The 18,219-nt window shown below is 35.6% G+C and overlaps 1 protein-coding gene across 4 annotated transcripts in view; it reads left to right on the top strand.

Moving 5' to 3' along the window:
* Nucleotides 1-18,219, top strand: part of SHROOM2 (shroom family member 2) — a 118,375-nt gene that overhangs the window by 63,298 nt on the left and 36,858 nt on the right. For 3 of the 4 annotated variants that reach the window (XM_015888984.3, XM_025170100.2, XM_025170099.2), the window contains exons 3-4: nucleotides 13,221-13,352; nucleotides 14,614-17,260. In XM_015888984.3, the coding sequence (XP_015744470.3) occupies nucleotides 13,221-13,352; nucleotides 14,614-17,260 (2,779 nt within the window). Of the gene's footprint in view, nucleotides 1-12,973; nucleotides 13,097-13,220; nucleotides 13,353-14,613; nucleotides 17,261-18,219 lie in introns of those variants that run through there. The other variant, XM_088144941.1, reaches the window with a different exon arrangement.

Below are 18,219 nucleotides of genomic sequence, written 5' to 3'. Positions count from 1 at the left end.
ATCAGTTGAAAGACAGGCTTACGATCTAAAAAGACAAAACATATATACTATTTGTGGATTATTTGCTTGTTAACCGTTTGATCATTTAAATTATGTAAAATAAATAAACATCAGGTAAATATGATTTTCTTGGAAGAGAAAAGTATATTCCTTACGCTAGGGCAGGGGATGCAGGGAAATGGTTCCAGCAGATACAGATTCAGTTGTCTAAGGAGTTGACGTGATATTTTGATTCCAAGAAATTCCCTTTTCAGGCACTTACAATCTCCTGTGTCTTCCATATCTTCAGTAATTAATTGCGATAGTCTAATTGCAGGGAAGTGAAGGTTCATTTTTACTCATAAAACTAGAGATTATTTACCAGGTATTCAGGTAAGCATGGCTTTAGTGTCATATCTTCAGTTAGGGTGACACATTATTAAGGAAGGAAAATAAGGAACAAGACAGTTTGTTTTACCCAATAATTGATATAAGTTCATGTTGCAACAGTAGATCAGTTTTACCATCTAAATTAAATGATGCAATGGACTCAGTGATGTCTCTGTGGTTATATTCAGACCTCACTGAATAGTATAGTGGTTCAAGTGCCAAGGTATGTCTAAGATCCAATCCCATTAAGCTCATTGGTGATCTTACCAGTCACACCCTCAAAATTTTGACAGAACTATTATGAATTAAATTCCCTGGTCAGATACAGGGGATTTCCTTTTGAAATTTCCTGAAATTAGATGAGATATACATTTAATAAATAAACTAGGTAAATAAAAAGTATTCAGAAGTTTGCCAGCAGGAAGATTTCTACAAAGAATATCAAAATACTTAGGGAGATCTCTGCATTATTATCTTTCCATGGATTCATTCACTTTTCTGTTTTCTCTCCATGTGTAGTTCCTATGCAGTGAATAAATGTGATAACTAGATAGCAAAATATTTGCATAGTACTGTCACTTTTCTGAAGGAATAATAAAAGTAGACTGTGTTTGTCCTTCCTTCAAATAGCGATAATGCCTTGCTTAAGATCTTATGAGCCAGATGGACCAAGCTATGGATTTTGCAGTCCTGTTAGGAACCATTTTTTTCCTTATAACAAGCTTTTTCCTAGATGTTAGCTGTACTAGTTGTGCTTAACATCTTTAAAAAGGCATGATAAATGTAAAAATAAATAATAATTACATTAATAAATATTAGAATTTATTTTCACATAAGGAAGGGGAAAGAACTATCTTTTTATGATATTTGACTCATGTGATGCATAAAAATATATAAACATTTCAAACAAGAAAGCCTTATTTCATGGTTAATGACCAGTCTTGAAGGTTTGCAAAATATTGGATTTTGCTATTTTAATTTTTTTTTTTTTGATGTTACAGTTATTCCTCAGTGGTACAATTCTTCAAGTACCTTTTCTTATTTTATATCTATTGTATGTAATTTATATTTACTTTGATTAGTACATAAAAATGCCAAATATTTGGAATTTAAGTTTTGCAAATAGTGCTTCTCTCCATCTTTCATTATTTTTATTTTTTATTGAATATTTTGCAGTCCTTGATATTTTATAGTAGATTGTTTAAATGACAAAATTGCCTACAAATGAGTTGCAGATTTAAAGTAAAATATTTTTCAGGTGTAATGTGTTAAATTGAAAAGTGGATTTTAAGAACTTGGTCCTTTGCTTTAGGGGCCCTCTAGTGGATTTTCTTTTCTTTGTTCTGATTTAAGTGTTGTTCTAGATTAGGGAATTAAATTTGGATTCAACAATGTATCCACTGTTATCTAATGCAATAGTATAGGTAACCAGAATTTTTTTTAAAATTGTAGATGACATTAATGCAATAGAAATGAAGCAATAGGAATGGGGATTTACACATTTATTAGGCTTTATTGCTGTGTACATCCTGACAATGTGTCAACAAATCTTCTTAGCCAGAAATGGGATTGATTTGTTTTCTCCAAAAAATGAAAGAACACACTTACTTGGTATCACAGGGGTGATAGGAGGACTTAAGCTAATTCTTAATTATCGTAATCAGAGTTGTGATTTTACACTATTTATATTGTATGAGTATCATCTCAGTTACCATTGGCATGACTTCAATGTATTTACACTAACCTTCCATAACTTGGAGTGCTACAGATGTGTTGGACTTCAACTCCCATAATACCCAAGTAGTATAACCTTTGGAAATTCCCAAATCCCGATGTAAGAAAAACATGATTTAGATGGGATCATTCAGATGAACTCATTTTTGCAGTTTAGAAAACTATTTTACAGTACAATACAGGATTATACATAAATGCATTATCCCAGAGAAAGGGTGGCCCTATTTGATATTGTACAGTATGGGATAGACTTCAGGTTCACAACCAGAAGTTTCCTTTAGATAGTTGCAGTGCAGGGCATCATGCCCCCGCTCATGACACCCATGTAGGAAAACCTATAAGAAAAGGAAAAATGAGTAAAGCTGGATTTGCTAAGCATTTAAAAGCACTCATCTACAAGTCATTCATTCATTCATTCATTCACACAAACACACCCATGGGATAATAATAATATGCAGTTATATGTAATTTATAGAATAAAAACACAAAAATAGGATCAGTGGGCAAAATTCAGGTTATAAGGATTTAAAAAGAACCCATTAACAATAGTTTTTAAAAATTGCAATTAAAATCAAGGGAAATTAGATTTATGTAGGGAGTAAAGAACAGGTTTACATCACTGATGTAATCTACAAGAGCAATATTTTTTTTCTTTTGATACCTTCTTTTTTTCTACATAATTGTAGTTGAAAATATTAAAATATAGATGCTATAACACTGATAACATTTTCTGCATCAGTACATATAACAAAACCTGTTTCAGGTTTATATGAAACACTAGTTAAGTGAACTAATGCCCTTGTGCAGAGAAGAAAGTATCACTACAAAAACTAATGTCAGAGAGAAAAAGAGAGAGGTTTTCTATATATAAAAAAGGGACTGATAGTGATCTTTATGCAGTTTAGTAATTTGGACAAGTGTGAATAAAAGAATTGGCAGAGAAATCTAGAAGATGGAGAGGGAAAAGTAGTTTGTGATCACCTAGAGCTTACACACCACAGCTGTGAAGCAACCAGCAAGGCTTGCAGCAGGCCATCCATAAAGAATCCCTATTTCCTATCTGGACCACGGAGTATTTTGTCTAGGTCAGTAGGGCCAAATATATATGTATATGTATAAATAAATTCAGGAAATACATACAGCATTTTTAGCATTAGTTATGTAGAATTTTAAAAAAATCTGGAAACAATTTTCCAGACATAACTCTTATTTCCTTGATTGATTCAGCAGCCATGATTTATTGAGATACTGCTCTACAGAATCATGAGTAATCAAAACTGTAGATGCAATAATATTATGCAATAATAAGACTTATTTGTGTCTCTAATTATAGGCATTAAGCTCACTGAAGGGCAGGGAACAGATTAATCAGAAAGGGGACAGGTGTTAATGTTCCAGAGATTTAGTTCTCTTGTGATGCAATGCAACTGGTTTTGGTATTATCAAGTACTTATTATAAGAATCTCTGAGGCTGTTATGATAAAAGATGTAAGTTTCAATGAAAATCTATTTGTAAATTTCTCATGGTTCTAAATGTACTTTTGCACAGTTAAGGATCTTAGTTTGTGTACACATGACCCCCCTCCCAGATTAGTCCTTTTGGAATATTCCATTAACAGCACAGACCCATAGTTGGCAGACCTGATTAGTGCTCATGTTCATGACAGTTCTGTAAAATCTTTAGGCAAAGTGAAGCTGAAAAATGTGTTAAGCAATTTCTGATGTTGCATACATTTTCTCCCAGGCCTAACTCAGATTCTATTAGAAACTGTATATACTCACTCTTCTTATGGGAAAGCACTCATGCTGGGAGAGATTGTGAGTTATGAAAGTAAATGTAAAGACTTCAAATAGGGATGAAGCATACTATGAATTATACATTTATACACTTGGTGTTTTAATGCCCATCTTGAAAAAGTTCCTTTTTTTAAAAAAAAATGAAGTTTTCACAGTTATTTCTTTCTGTTCATGTCTTTTTAATGGATAATAATGTCTTGGTTTAGACTTCTGGATTCCTTCTATATCTTCCTTCTATTGATATTTAATGAATTAGCAAGTTGGGGGGGGGAGAAAAGGAAGTCCCTAAAACTACTTGGGAAAGAAGCTGTTTTTATGTTGAATTGGCTTTGGTGTTCTCATATCGTCTTTCATCTTGACACACAGGATGATTCAAGTCTTGGTAGGAAGGAAGAAGTGGTGTCTTGCCCTACTTGATACCTGTTGAGTTCAAAAGAAATTCCCTGTAGTTTGTTTTGTAATGTTCCTGCTATTCTCTTAACTTTGTCTGTTAGCTGTAATATTTCAGCTGTGTCCGGTGAAAACCAAAATAAAGATTATGTTATGAAAATAGATTCCTAAATTCCCTGAAGTTGGTCTGTCTCCCGCTGGCTTGATATAAAAGAGGGTGAATTTTTATTGTTGTTGTTGTTGGCTTTTTTTGGTGAGCTGCTCAGTGCCCTGAGGGGTTAAAGCCAAACAATAAGCTGGAGCACTATCAGGAGGCTGCTGCTAATTGCTATATAGCTGATGATTTAAACATTTGTTACTTAAAATAATCACATCCTTTAAGTGGATATTAAATATAAAACTAATAAAACCGTTAAAACATTTGTGGAATAGCTATTTATTTTTTTATTTTTATTAACATTGTAAGGATGCCCAATTCTCTAGCAATTCTGGGTGGCGTAAAATAAAATCAATATTAAAGTACAAATAACAATTTATTTATACTGATTTAGTAGCAATTATAATATATAGATCCTCTGGGAAATTATTGTTATTATTTTATAAATAAAACAATCTCCCTCAAATGAGAATGCTAATCTTTCTCTAATTGCTGTCATAGATTCTTAATATTACTGAAGGCATACTCTAAATGCTCCATACTTCTGTTATTTAAAAAGTAGGAAAATTATCTAGGCCTTATATTTAAGAATCAAACATTTCTTTGTTGTGCAAATTGGTACTGGGAAATACAAGTTAGATTAAAGCAATGCAATCTGTATGCATAAAATAATGATATATAGTGTGATTGCCATTTTCTTCCCCAGCACATAATGGACTCAGTGATCATATCTAGGTGTACCTTAGTCTTTCCACTGAGGTTAGAGTTAGGCGATGCTGTCCAGAAAAGTGCACAGGTATATTCCTCAATTCAGTGACGCTCAATTCAGTGATGACTTTACAATTGCTTTTCTGTAATTTTGCTTAATTTTGAATCATAAAACCAGCTGTTCTGTCTTTTTTGCTTCTTGTCTACAGTTAAAGTACATTTATGTTCTAGTTCCTTGACTTATTCATTTTATTGTGTTGGAAAAGTTTCCCTTCCAACTTGATATCACCTTCAGCTTGATATCATAAATCACTTTAGCTTAGCTCAAAGACTAAGATTATACTGTATTTCTAGACTGCAAATGACTAGAGGAGAAAGCACTATCTGTTTATTTTTTTCATAGTAGTGTACTACTACCTTATTGTGAATTCAGTTATATAAATCAATAAATCAATAAATAACACTAAGCGTTCCATTATATTTGTTTGCTACCCCATTTCTAGTCAACTCAAAGAGGCACAAACTTCATAGAAGGATAAAGTTGCACGTGTGTGGGTGTGTATGCAAGAGAAGTTAAGTTCCAATGAATTCCATGGCTTATAGTATTCCTCAGGAAAGATATATATGATTCTTAGTAGAAGTAATTTTATCAGGACAGTGACTTTCTCATGTTGCTTCAAGCTAAAGGAGTTTATTTAAATATTAGAGCTTGCAGTTTCACATTCCAATAGACATTTAAAGAAACTTGTCTTTAAATAATGTAAATGTTAGGTTTAAGTCACAAAATAAAAGTCTCCTTATTCTAAAAACCCCTGCCTTGATGGTGCTGAGTTAAATTAAATTTGATCCTGTGAACATAGCCATGAATATCCTTTCTGCTTCACTGTGAAGTTTTAGAGACCAATAATAGCTTGGTGAATACATTTGCCCTTACAGTGATGGGCAGTTGCAAATTAGTCTAACGATATAGGAATTAAATTTTCACTTTGATTGACTTTCGTTTGTTGAATGCATGCAGTCACAGAATAGCATCTGTTGTGGAAATATGTGATTTTGGGCTTCTGAATGCATTCAGGAACATGTTATAGACTTAAGTGAAAAGATTTTTTTCCCTGGTAAAGTGGTGAAGGGAGCATGATAGATCAGAATGTAGTAGGTTATTTCCTGCCATAATTTTTAATTTTTTTTGAAATTGCTTAATATAAGAAAGAAAGAACCACAAAACCAATAAATTGATTGAAGGTTATAACGGGGGGGGAGGGGTCATATAACTTACCAACATTAAGGAGTAATCTTTTTCAATGGTATGGAATATTCTAACTTTTTATTCCACAGTTCTTGCAAATAACGAATAGCTATCTTAATGTTTTTCAGTTGTTTATTTTTTTTTTAAAAAACTGTAAAATTATGATAATCAAATACTGATACTAGTTCAGGACTTTTATATACCTCTAATGCATCTAGGGAAATTGTGAAATCAAGATTGTTTACTGAAATATACTGTCATTTTGCAATTTTGTGCAATTCAGATTCTTCACGGATTATAGGAATTTGTAGCCCCATGGCAACCATAAATCTAATCAAGTTATTGAGGGCTCAACATGCACATGAGGTCACACACTAGATCTGTTTAAAAAAAAAAAAAAATTTCAGGGCAGTTGTAACATGATCTGAATGTAGAAGACATTACTAGCAGTGCTTTATCATGGTCAGATCACTCTGGTTTCTTTTCAGCTTGCTGGTGTTGCCCAACCCAGTAGAGATGCAAGACCTATTCAGTCAATCTGACCAAGGCAACTGATGGATCTGAATTCGTTTAAGAGGAAACTTGGGGTTTTTCCTTGTGATTTGATAAGCAGTTTGACAGAGGCCTTAGGCTGTGCCTCGAAAGGTTTGCATTTGACAAGCAGCTTAGATTGTGAACCGGGCCAAGCACATGTAGAAGTCCATTTTAAGGATAACATCATAAGCAGTGATAAGAACAGCAAAGCACAGGGACAGGTCACAAGAATATCTTCAGGACCACTGTGAGGAATACTCTAGCCATCTAGTAGACAAAATTGCTTGGATTTGCTCAGAATTAGACTTCAACAGAGCATCTCCTTGCAAATTGGCCAAGGCACAATCTTGTTCTATTACTTGGAATGTGTTTGATCCTGTGACTCCTGAGAAAGTGGACAGGATTCTCACAACTGTTAGTCTGATCCCCTGTTTATTAGATTTAAATCCCTCCTGGTTGGTTAAAGCCTCCGGGGAAATGATACTTAGTTAGATCCATGTGGTGGTAAATTCATCCTTGAGAGAAAGGAGAGATTCCCCCTACTTGAAGGAAGCAGTGGTTCATCCCTTCCACAAGAAGCCATTGCTGGACCCTGCAGTTTGGGACAATTTTTCTCCAGTCTCCAACCTTCTCCTTTTGGGTAAGGTAGGAGCAGATTAGGTAGGAGTAGGAAGCAAATTATTTGTAGCCTTTTCAGGCCAGTGCATAATATGGAAACAGCATTGATCACACTTTGCCAGAGCCACAATGGGAGTGGGGCAACCATCCTGGCTCTTTTTAATCTCTCAGCAATCTTTCCGGACTGGCTATAGAATTTGAGAGTGGGAAAAATCATTTGTCAACTTGGGGTCAGATATCAGTACACTGATATTTCACGGTGTATCTCAACCCCTGGTTTCAGTTAGGTATGCCTGGTCTTATTCTTGTTACAGTTATGTTGTGTTACTTTTTGTTTTGTTTTTAGGTATTTTAGCTGTTTTTAATTTTTAGTTATTTTTAATCCTACTTAGAATCAGTGTTGACTTGGGCAACCCTTTATATCTAAATTATAAATAATTAAATAAATGGCCAGCAGAGGGAGAAGTTTCCCTCTAAACTTGGATACCAAGCATCTCCAATGGTTCCCCCTCCCCCAAACAGGGAAAAATTTGTTGAATAATAGAAACATAAACTTATATTGAAACTTTTGGATTTCATACTTCAGAAGAATTGTTTATTTGTGGAGTCCATGGTGCTCTCTGGGCTTAGCTGTTTCATTACCCAACTAGGTAACATCTTCAGTGCAAGTGAGCGTGGGGTTTGCTCCCTGTTTATATACAGTAGCTTGGCCTGCCAGTGTTGGTGGAGGTGTGATTTTCCCCCTGGTAATTCCTTGATTAGGGCATTGTTTTCTGTTTGATTGTTTCTCTGGTGTTAATCCCTGCTTATCTGGGTGTTGGTTGCTGGAGAGGATCTGTTCTGGTCTTTTTGTTTCCTTCTTAGCTTTTTTATTGTCTCTTTTGAATGATGTGTAAATGTGGTTTATCTCTATGTGTCTTTTGATGGCTGATTTGTCTGAATGCAAAGCTTTCAGGAATTCACTAGCATTTTTGGATTTAGCTTGATCTAGGATGCTCACAATTTCCCAGTTGAAACTATAGTTGAGTCTGTCCATATGTTGTGAGATTAAGGAGTTATCATTGTGTCTTCTGATTGCTAGTTGGTGTTTATGGATGCGCTCTGCTAGTCTTCTGCTGTATGTCGTACATAGTGGCAGTTATAGTCCTTATACTGTATGTTGTACAGTAGATTACTCATTTTTAATTTGGGGGCTACTGGGTGTTTTGGTTTACTTAAGTGGTGTTGAAGGGCTTTAGTTGGTTTGTGTGCTACAGTGATGCCATGTGGTTGTAATAGTCCATTGGATGTTTTTGATCTATGGCAGTGTTATCCTTTTTATAGCTTGTGTTGGTTGTGCGGGCACTTTTTGATGAAGTTGCATGGTATCTATTTTGTTGGAAGATGTTGTATAGGCATCTCTTTCCTTTCTCTGGTGTTCTGGGTTGCTGCAGTGTGTTTGTACTTGTCTGAATAATGTTCTTATACAGCTCCTCTTGAGGGAGGTTGGGTTGTTACTTTGGTGATGGAACACTTGGTTAGTGTCGATTGTTTTTCGATAGACTTGCATTTCTAATTTGCCATTGTTTCCTCTGCTGATGAGGATATCCAAGAAGGGTAGTGTTTTGCTGTTTTCTTCTTAATTTTATTCCTTTGAAGTTTTTGTTGATAGTTTAATGTGTCCTCTCTAGTTGTTCCTTTTTTTATTATGATAAAGGTATTGTCTACATACCAGATCCATACTTTTGGTGGTATGTGTGGGAGTGCCATGGTTTCTAAATGCTGCTTTACAGTCTCTTGGTATAAGTCCTGAGAGTGGTGATCCTATGGGTGATCCTTTGATTTGTTGGTATATTTGTCCATCAAACTGAAAGTAGATAATGAGGCAGAGGTTGATGAGGTCCATGATTCTGGGTGTTTTGATCTAAGTGTATTTGGTTAGGTCAGGTGTGTTGTGTAGTACTGCTGCCATGGATTCTTTTGCTGGTTCTGGATCTATGGACGTAAAGAGTCCTGTGACATCAAATTAAACCATAATTTCATCTTCTTCTGTTTTTAGGTCTTTGATTTTCTGGCAGCACTGTAGTGGGGAGTTGATAGAATATTTGCTCCCCATTGTGTGATGTCCAAGCTTTTTTGTAAGTTTATTTTTCAGTTTATTTCTTTTTCAGAATTGTTTTTCAGTTTATTTGTAAGGGTTTTTTTGGTAAATCTTCAGTTCAGTTTATTTGTTCAGTTTATTTGTAAATGTTTTTCAGTTTATTTGTAAGTTTGTTTTTCAGAATTGTTTATCTGTTGTTCAGTTCTGCCAGTTTTCAGTACTTGCTGAATTTGCTACATAAGCTACACCATTTAGAAGAGAGGAAAATCTTGCCAGATGATACACATACACATATAACACATACTTAATCTATTATATGACAATAGATAACATTTATGTGTGTGTGCGTGTGTGTGTACATTATAAAACATAGTCTACTTAGTATAAAAATAAGCTGTAATGTTTACTCTTGTTCTTTTATCATCTCAAATCTTATTTTTCTTAATTGCAACAAAATGCATATAGTTATCATATGTGTATGCTCCATTACAAACATTAAGAGGAAAGGTTTACTTTCAGATGTGTTATTTCTTTTAATGACAGATTCCTTGTGAGCTCTTCAGTTTTCATTCTCTCATATTTAGTGTAACAGAAAACTATAATCTTACTTGTAGTGGCCTGCAAAATAGTTCCACATTGCTTTACAATATTTTTAATGCCTTGCTATTTCTCTGTTAGTTTTCAGATATTTTCAATTAGTGTTTATTTTGGATAGCTTATATATGATGGTCTTAGGCATCAGAAAATATTGCCCAAAGGATTGACTAATAGAATAATCTTAAAAAAAAAAAAAAAAAGGAATGCTGGGTTTTTTCCTGTTTATACTTACCAGCAGTGTTGAGTAAATTATTTGAATAATACAGTAAAATATAAGCCAGTCCTCTTGCACATAATTATGTTTAGTAAAGATGTTATTTCAGAAACACACACATTTTTGAAATTTTTAAAAGGCATCCACAGAGTCATGTAAGAACCCTAATCATTCTCTCCTTTGTTTCTGATCCTATGGTTTGTTTCTAAGTCTGGGGTTTCACACATGTTCAGGCAAATTCCTTTTAATGTGGGCTTTAAGCTACATTCATGTTTCTATACAAGTTGGCATGTCCATGTTATCAATCTTTCTCTGTTATTTTTGCTCAGGGGACAAAAATACTGTTAGTCAAATCATGTAGCAGTCTTGCCTGACTGTTCAGGAAGATTATTGTAGTGGTGGATATTCTAAAATATAAAACATCATTTCAAAATGATTTTACATGGCCATGAGTTACATTGTGAAGGTTTTAAGTAGCTCCATGAGATATGGTGTTGGCTACAATTATAGTATTCTCCCTTCCTTCTGATGCAGAAGTTCTTAGCTCTTCTCAGTGATCCAGAAATATATTCTAAAATCCCACCTTACTTTCCTTCTTGTGTGATGAATATATGCTATGTAGTTGTTCTGTAATCTCATGTTTCACTTACATTACATATAGTTCACTCTGCTTTTACTAAGGGCTGGGGTACTTGAGATCTCAGGGCTCCATTCAGCTCCTAAACTGCTTTTCTGTATTCATCAGAACCTCTCCTAACTACAAAGTAGTACTATGGTTTCCTGCTATTTTGTAATAGAAAACATGTACTATAGTTTTTGTAAGCCCTACAATAAGTTTAAATTCATTTTAAAAAAATAGAGAAACTACCCCCCCCCGGTGCAAAACCAGGAGAGACAGGGAAAAAAATCCTACCATAGTCTTGACCACTTTGCATCAGTTCTTCCCTCCCCTGGCACCCATTGTTCAAAAAGAACGACTTACAGCCACCAAAAGTTGCCTACTGTACCTTATACTGTACCAATTATAATGCTTCAGTCAAATAAGAAACTGCCACTTGGTGAATCAAGCCTTTCATAGCATCTGACCCCAAATAATTTATAGTCAGTTGCCTCAGTGTTTCAGTTTATGGCCTTACCTGAGATGTAAGTGTTTAACCTGAGTCCATCCAGAAATAAAGTATCTATAACTGGGCTACATCGCATTCATAGAGTTATTGTGATGTAGTGGTTAACTGTAGATCGAGGGCCAGGGAGACACAGGTTCTAGTCTACTCTTAACCATGGAAACTGACTTGTAATGTTGGGCTAATCACTTTCTTTCAGCCTATCCTACTTCACAAGGCTGTTGTTCTGAAAATAAAATGGAGATTCCTATATAAGACACCATGAGCTCTGGGGGAAAAAAAGGTTATAAATTAAACAAATAAAAAATAAGCAAACATAAAAGTTAACCTTTTTAGTAAAAGTCTGCAGTTCTACCTGTGCTCATGAAGAAATAAATCCTATGAATTGTATGTAATCATCTGTAGGGATTGTACTATAAATGTAATAGTTCTCTGTATTATTTATCCTTTACATTAGATAGCCCCATCGTGCATCAGTTGATCATGAAGTGATCAGCACAGTAATTGTTGTTAGGTTGGTGGAATTAGGTTTATTCAAACAGCAGACAGCATCATGCGGGAAGTTAAGTGGGATTTGAGGATCTTTGGGAGATGGGAATATTGTTTTAGATTAACAGCACAGACTATTTCTTCACATGCACTTTCTGCTATAACCTCTATCCATTCCAGGTTATGCAAAATTTTGAAGCAGCCAGGTTTCATTCCTTTTATCTAGAATGGCAAACTCTTGGTATAGTAAATAACATACCAGCTGTTAATGGTGTCAGCTTTGCAATCATTGATTAAGAAAAGCTGTGAATAAAGGCATGATGCAACAGCACTCATACCAAAACTCTCAGTTACCCATGTTAACGTTCACTTCTCTGCTTGCACATTATCCTCTCAATACAGCTGCTGCTGTTTTCTCTTCCAACTTGGGTATTCTAGGACTACTCTTCAGCCAAGTGCCTGTACCTGGTGCACTAGTGGCAGCTTTAGATTTTGGAAAGTCCTTGAGCTGATTAAGAACTAGCCCTTAATAGGATTAATAACCATTTGCTTGCTTCTTCACCCTGGGCCCACTGTGGAGCAAGAAAAGTCAAGAAGGCATAAAAGGCCCCTTCATGCTTGTGGCATTTTTTGTATGCTTGAAGAAGAAAGTTAAATGAGCTATAAAAGCAGAAAGAGAAGCTTCTGGTTTTCAGCTATGGTGCTTTTTTGATGTACAACTGTAGAATGTGGGGTGAATTCTCTTTTTCAAGGTGGTGCTTTCTTCTATAAACAGCAGGCATTTGCATCTGGATCAAAGTTCAGCCTTTCCTATAGCTAACAAACCACACCTATTCTATTCTGAGATTAAAACAAGAGGAATGTCTAAGCCCTGATCAAGCTCAAAGTACATCTTTTCTGTACTTCCTTGCTTGTGTACAAGGCTTAATTGTTTTGAATTTGATTTACCTGCTCTTTAACAAAATGCTCCTGTTTGCTGTCACTGACTCTTCAACTGTTTGGAGTGTCATTTAAAACAAAAGCTGGATTCTTCTCAGAGGTAATTTAAAAAAAGAATGTTCTGTAATGTGATCCTTATTATTGCATCTGTTAATTAGGTTGTTTTCCACACAGTGTGACTTCCATATGCAATAAATGTATTTGCTTTACTCTTCTCATTTCAGAAAAAACGATCTAGCCTGCAGGCCCCATTCCTGGCATGCAACCAAATTCACTGAGAATCAGCCTGAAACAGCCTCGTCACGACTCTCCTCGACCAATGTCTGTGCTTCATGGCCCTCTCAGTATCATTCCAGGTGAGTTCCTGTTGAAACTTAACAAGCAGCAAGCTCAAATGGTAAGAAAATTGTTGCTTGCCTTATTTTGTTCTTATCTTTAAACTGCCAGCAATATACCATTTTATCTTGTTGGGCTTAATGTGGGAAGCCAGTTCTATTATAAAAATATCAATAAATTATATACTCAGTGTTATTAATTCACAATGTTTTGCATTATGAAGGGTGAAAAATAATAACTGCAGGTTTGGGTGGCAAGTGATTTTTTTCTTCCATCCAACTGGTACTGAATGCATTATCTTTTCAAATCCAAGCAGATATTTCTATCAAATAACTTCCTCCAGCAGTATTTGATGGAAGAAATAGAAATTGCTCGCAGCTTCTTAAAATTAACACATGTATATTCTTCTCTGGTGTCTTTTTAAACAATGACTATGCAATTACTTTTCTAACTACTGTGTAACTTCCTTGCTGAGAAATAGGTATGGCATGCCATTGCCTTTTTGATAATTGAAAACTCCACAGTAATAACTATTTCTGTGAAAATTCCTCCAGGACTTCAAAAATAAATATCTTAATTAAGGTATAATTTTTTTTCAGTCATTCATAATACTATGATTTAGTTACAAGTCACATAAAATCCCTTAATGTAAAATCTTCAAATTTATAATGAACTTAGAAATGCATTTACCATTATTGACACTACAATGGTGGTTGGTTGAGTTTATATACTATTAAATAATATATTCTATTTCCTATTTTACATTTTGAAAATTAACTAAGGCTACAATCAAATAGCAGTTTAGCTAGAAATAAACTGCTAGGAATTCTATAGGATTTTATTTTTTTTTAGTATATGGCTACTGCTTTACTGTTGTATTGCATTTTTTTCAGGAATACTATGTAAGTCTTTCTGAATAAAACTAATTCACTTGGATGTTCTGTCTGCGCTGATTCTGTATAAGACAGAAGTGAGAGAAAACTTCTAAAAACAATGTATTATCTGACATACTAAGAACAAATCGAAGCTACCTTGAGACAGTGGTCAATCAAGCAGACAGTTGATGGATATCACCATGGGTTCACTGTAGTCTTGGCCGAAGCCTTTTTCACACTTTGCAATTTTTTAAAAGTAACAATGTGGTTTTTAATATGCAGTTTTTATAGGTAACTTTATCTAAGTGCAGGTAATTGCAATAATAGGTAACTGTAATAATAAATAGTTTTGTGTTTGTATTTAGTATATTAATGGAGGTCTGTTTATTTCTTTTATTTGTTTCAGTTCCTTTGATCTTTCAAATTCATGGGATCAGTCAAATCTACATCGTACCTCAGGCCAGTTCAGCTCTGCTGGAAGCATGGATGTCTGGGATCACACACCCCAAACATATCAGTACGGACAGATTTCCTCTGCGAAGTCCAATAGCAGCATTGATCATCTGGGGAATCCCAGCAAAAGGGATTCTGCATATGGTTCTTTTTCTACTAGTTCCAGTACACCAGACCACACATTGTCAAATGTAGATGCTGCGTCAACTGAGAATGTGATGTGTAAAGTGGGTCACTGGGAAATTCCAAAACAAGGGAATAGCAAGACTGCTTCATTGCTGAGTGATAATGCAAGATTTGAAGAAAAAATCAACTCCTTTCCAAGTCCACCACAATATGAAAACAACCTAAATCCACGACTGGAAGACCAATCTGATTCAATCTATTCTGGGGCTGGAAGATCTAATTTTGTACCTGTATGGTATGTCCCCGAGGGAAAAAAGTCTCCTTCCCCTCCACCTCCACTACCCCCTCTCCGTAGTGATAGCTTTGCTGCTACCAAAGGTCACGACAGAGATCATGCACCTCTTCTGTATTCAGAGGGCATTCATAGCTCCCAACATTCTGAAGTCCTGCATAGAACACCAGTCAGAAATGACTGGAGCGCTGAAACTGCTGAACAGCAAAAGCGAGTGACCAGGGCAACTGAGAAGGCCTCAGAGAGGAGGCGGGGTAGCAGCCCAATACAAAGGCCTGATTTTATTCCAGATTATGGTTTATCTTCTCCAGGTGACAGGATAAACAATAATATGGGAAATGCTAACAGGCTGCATTCTTCTCTGTCTAGTACTGATGTTCGATTGGCACAGTCTGCTTATGAGTCTCAGCATCATCAACATCAGCGTCAGTATAGTGATGAAAATACTTTCTTTCGCAATGCAAAAGCCTCTGCATCATCCAAAGAGCAACAAAGGCTCTCTTCTTATAATGACATTAGGGAAAGGCCTCCTGACAAGCATAACTGTCACCTAAACCAAACCAGGATACTTAGTAATACCACCACTGCAGTTTCTGACATGTTTTCTGAAGAAAACTCTGGACTAAATCGTTATTACTGTGTGAAGGTAAAGCAGCAACCTGCTCAGGGGACCTCAAAACCATTACAGCTCAAAGATGAATGTAGGAATTCTGGAACAGGAGATCTTGCTGCTTCTGGATCAAGTGAAGATCCTGCCATAACCATAATGAGCCAAAATCTTAAATATTCTCTACCTCAGCAATTTATCGAGACTTCTCTGGATATGTGTGAAAAGAGAGCTCATTGTGTAGCTAATAAAGGAGAGGATATTAAAGTTGTTGTAATGGAAGATTCCAGGAAGCTAAGTTACTCTGGAAAATCAGAACAGAACAAGACATTTGAAGAAAATCTCAGTGGTCATCATGAGTACAAATACGGGCAGGAGCATTTCCAGGAATCTGATACTAAAATAGCCCAAAAAGATTTCAAATGGAATCAGGAGAAGAATTATCACATTTCTCCTCAAAAGACCCCAATGTTGCATTCTTTAGCTCAGGAAGAGAAAAAACAGATGAACGTTGCTGCCGAAATTGGGATTAATAAACAGGCAGGATTTGATGTTCACCTAAGCAAAAATGCACGAAGGAGTGATCGTTTTGCTACCACACTGAGAAATGAAATCCAAATGAAGAGAGCAAAGCTTCAAAAAAGCAAAAGCACAGCTGCCTTAGTAGAGCCAACTGAGGAAGAAGACTGTACTGAGAACTGGAAGCCTGATCCTCAAGAAAAGATAGCCTCTTCATCGGAAAGTTGTTATTCTCACATGTACAAGGATAATCTGAAAGAGGCCCAAGCTAGAGTCTTGAAGGCCACTTCTTTTCAGCGCCGAGACTTGGAACCCAATTCTGCAGATTATCTTCCAGACCGAAAGGCAAATATATATAATACTTCTCCATCAGCATTTGTTTCTGAAGATGAATTAGGCTTCCTTGAACTTAGGCAGTCTTCTAAACAGATATCACTGGGTAATGGTGCTCACCATCTTTCACGTATTGGTGCTAGGAAGAGATTCACTGCAGAACAAAAACTAAAGTCTTATTCTGAGCCTGAGAAAATAAATGAAGTGGGTATGTCAGATGATAACTGCCACACACACCATCGTCCAACCACTTCTGAGGAAACTTTGGAAACTTTTGCAGATAAACGGAAGTTTTTTGAAGAAACTAGTAAGCCAGTCTGTCAAAAATCTTCACAGAGAGGTGCACCGTACTTTCGTCCAGAAGCAGAGCCTGCTGCTCCTCGTAGAAACTCTAATGAAATTGAATCTGGAGGATCATGGTACAAAAAGAGAATGCGGTCAGCTTCTTTGGGAGTTGAAAATGTGCTTTGTGCTTCTGATAGACTCAGTGAAAGTGTCCATTACAGTGACCACATCACAAAATCCAGACAACCTCAGAGATTAGAAACATTTGCAGAATACCAGGCTTCTTGGAAAGAACAGAAGAAACCTACAGAAAGCCGTAGTTCTGGAAAGTACCATTCAGCTGATAACATCCTTGATGCAGGCCTTGAACAACTTGAGAAATCTCAGTATAAACATGAACGGTCCAGATCATCTCCTTCTACTGATTTTTACAAGCAGGTACACACATTTTTATTATTTTATTACAAAGCAATGAAAAATCAGTGTGTGTACACATACATATACTGATCAGTGTATATATATATACACACACATACATACATACACACAACTGATAGATACTGATAAAAGCAAGGTTCTTAAGCATATAGTTGTATACAGAATTTTAGGCATCCCTGTTAAATTGTACATTTCAATGAGTCCTTAAGTGAACAAAAAACTAACTCAGTCTCTGCATGGTACACAGTTAAATATACTTTTCTACAAATTTGAATGCATACTTAGTATTCACGTGCAGTTGTTTACAGTTTCCAATTTAAAAATCGTAAATATGACAGATGCTGAATATGGACACCTTTTCAGTCAGTACTTTGCAATGTGTCTTTTGGTAAAAATAATGGGTTCCAAACATTTCTTGTAGTCAGCTAAGAATTTTTCTGTTTTTGTTTTTAGATTTCCCCCTATCTTTCTTATAGAAGCTTAGAAATTTTCTTAGGTTTCCTTGCATGCACTGCATGTTTGAGATCTTCCCATAGATGTTCAGTAATCTTATAGCCTGAGGATATAAGGGCCATTCCAAAATCTTTGACCTTTCTTTCCTATAATTGATTATGGGTATGTTTTGTATACTGTCTTGATGAACTATCCAACCTCTTTTCAGTTTTAATTGCTTTATTAACTGTAGGACATTAGTTTGAAAATCAAGAAAAATCTCCACTAGAATTGTCCCCGAACTGGTCAGGTCTGCAAAACAGAACTCATAGATCACTGCAAATGACCTTCTAAAGAGTTTAGCTGACATTGTTCAAACCCCTGGTAAAGCACTGCTTATTATACAGCAGTGATCTACATCTATAGAGTTATCAGAAGGAAACCTTTTCTATGTCTCATTACAAAAGTCATTGTTTAAACCTTGATAAGTCTGAAAGGTTTGAAGTACAGTATTATGCAAAAGTTTT

The sequence above is a fragment of the Python bivittatus genome, unplaced genomic scaffold (genome assembly GCF_059951505.1).
Source record: "Python bivittatus isolate LINGU-HERP-01145 unplaced genomic scaffold, Pbiv_v1 ctg000350_np1212, whole genome shotgun sequence".
Classification (NCBI taxonomy): Eukaryota; Metazoa; Chordata; class Lepidosauria; order Squamata; family Pythonidae; genus Python; species Python bivittatus.
This window is presented reverse-complemented; position numbering and strand designations above follow the sequence as displayed.